This window comes from Austrofundulus limnaeus, unplaced genomic scaffold (assembly GCF_001266775.1).
Source record: "Austrofundulus limnaeus strain Quisiro unplaced genomic scaffold, Austrofundulus_limnaeus-1.0 Scaffold102, whole genome shotgun sequence".
Taxonomy (NCBI): domain Eukaryota; kingdom Metazoa; phylum Chordata; class Actinopteri; order Cyprinodontiformes; family Rivulidae; genus Austrofundulus; species Austrofundulus limnaeus.
The window spans coordinates 693242-695565 of NW_013952504.1; the positions used below are offsets into that span (position 1 = coordinate 693242).

Sequence of the window (2324 nt, forward strand, 5' to 3'; positions counted from 1 at the left end):
ATTAGTCGACTAATTGAAAAAATAATCGATGATTAATCGATTATAAAAATAATCGTTTGTGGCAGCCCTACTGGTGGGCCAAATGAAATGGCTTGGCGGGCCAATTTTGGCCCACGGGCCCCACTTTGGGCACCTCTAGTGTAGTGTTTATACAGGGTCAAGCTGAAATCTGATCAACACTTGCAGCAAAGATTCCAAAATTATTCTGTTTTTATGAATGTCGACTAGTGAAATAAGCTGAGGACAATTTACTGAAAAAGTATAAATAAATCAGTAATTTAAGGAAATATTCATATATATTCAAATATTCATTTTTACTAAAGAACATTTAGTTCAAAATATTAATTTTTAAGACATTTGTTGTGTAACTTGCAGGGTTAGGTTAGGCTTCATTGTGCAGAAGATATTCAGTCATCTGATTCATGTTGATGTGAGTAATCAGCTAGAAAAGGTTTTGATTTAATATTGATTGATTTTTCATCCTGTCCCACAAGACAACCCTCTTCTAAAAGTAAAAAATATTTAAACTTCTAGGTCTTTACTGGAGGTTTCTGAGCAGCTTGAGTGAAAACATTCTTTCATAACAAACTCTCCCTGCTGAGTCAGACTGGCATTGATTGCTCATTAACGCAGTGTTTTTGTGTTGTTAGGTGAGTCACATCGATGTGATCACAGCGGAGCAGGCCAAAGACTTTGTGGAAGATGACACCACCCACGGTTAAAACTCTTCCTCCTCCAGGCTTTTTCAGCCAACCGCTGGAAGCCTCCGACATCGAAGGTCACAGAAACAAAAAATCCCTCTCGGCCTTTCGGAACAAAACCGAACGTGAAGTTTAAATCTATGATTGGACTCCTGAAGGCCGCTGAAAACAGAAATCTGAGTATGGGTTTTATTCAAACGATGCCTCAGTCACACTGGATTTTATGAGTTCATAAAGTTGAAATACATTTAAAACATGCATCTCAACAGCAACCTTTAGGCTGAGCTTTGGTCTGATCTAGAAACCATCGGAGGCAGAACATTTAAGGATCTGAACAGATCCTCTTCTGTACAGTTGAACCAGTTTTGATATGACTTGGCTAAAAAAGAAAAGTTGAAACGATGAGTTTGTTTCTCTGTGAGTTGTTTAGAGGGAGATCAGTTTGTTTTTTGTAGCCAGAAACAGAAGATTAACACGAGTTCATTTTTACTGAGGTTTTTGTAAAGTATCCTCCTCAGATTCCTAAAACACCTTGTATTTCTCACTTCCTGTACTTCAAGGTTATTCCTTCTTCCTGTTGTTACTGTGTTATTCTGGGTTGCAGCTTCACAACATGTTGATGTTTCTGTTGTCTGTTGAAGCAGTTTAAACATCTTTTTGTCAGAAATTGAACTTATGTTATGCTCAGTTTCCAATCTGATTTTAAATGTCTTGTTTTCTTTTTATGTAATTAAATAAAAACCTTAATAAATGGTTTTGGAATACCAAGTTTCAACATTTATTTTCAAGGCACCACTAGGTGGTGTCACACAGTTGGTACACAACCTCGCTTACGCAATTTATAGCAGTGTTTCTACACAAAGTTGTTTTCAAATTAAAATATGTTTTAGATTATTCTCCTGTTTACATATGATAACCATTTTGCAAACGTATGGACACATCTGCAAACATTCATACACCTTTTATATGGACTAAAACATTTAAATATACTCCAAAACAGCTTTTTAATGTTGGGTTTATTCAGCTTATGTTGCCATATTTTTTAAAGAAAATGTTTTCCTTAATTTAATCCTTTAAATTCATCACCAGATTAATTTAATCATGAAGAGAAACTCGAGCCGCGGCAGCTCCAGATTCAGCAGGGGGACTCTGCTGACATTCAGTCAGCATCTGGCACACATTTCCCAGCTCTGACACCGGTGTTATATTCTGATTTTGGGATCATGGATCCGGTTGGATTGAAGTGTGTCAGCAGGGGCCATCCCATCTATCACTGCTGCAGGCTTTCATTCTACGGTAACATCACCTTGCACCGGCGGCGTGTCTGAAAGGTTGTGACCTCCTGAGAGGCTGCTGTAGACCTCAGCTGTAATACCACAGACCTCCGGGGCATCCCGGCCCGCAGAGCTCGCCAGAACTGGCCCGGTACCTTCTGTCTGAGTTGTTTAAGCTTTCACAACACAAGACTGGGACAAAAGGGGCCCACAATTTGTTGTCGACACTACCAGAGGCCACATACAGCCGGTAAAATAAGTATTGAACACATCACCATTTTTCTCAGTAAATATATTACTAGAGGTGCTAATGACATGAAATTTTCACCAGATGTTGGTAACAACCCAA

The 2324-nt window shown here is 38.7% G+C and overlaps 1 protein-coding gene across 1 annotated transcript in view; it reads left to right on the plus strand.

Moving 5' to 3' along the window:
• The window catches only part of smc3 (structural maintenance of chromosomes 3), a gene marked incomplete in the record, with an annotated part of 36905 nt that extends 35440 nt beyond the window's left edge, over positions 1-1465 (plus strand). The window contains 1 exon segment of the mRNA XM_014013499.1: positions 651-1465. Coding sequence (XP_013868953.1) covers positions 651-722 — 72 coding nt within the window.
• Between the last annotated feature and the right edge of the window lie 859 nt (positions 1466-2324).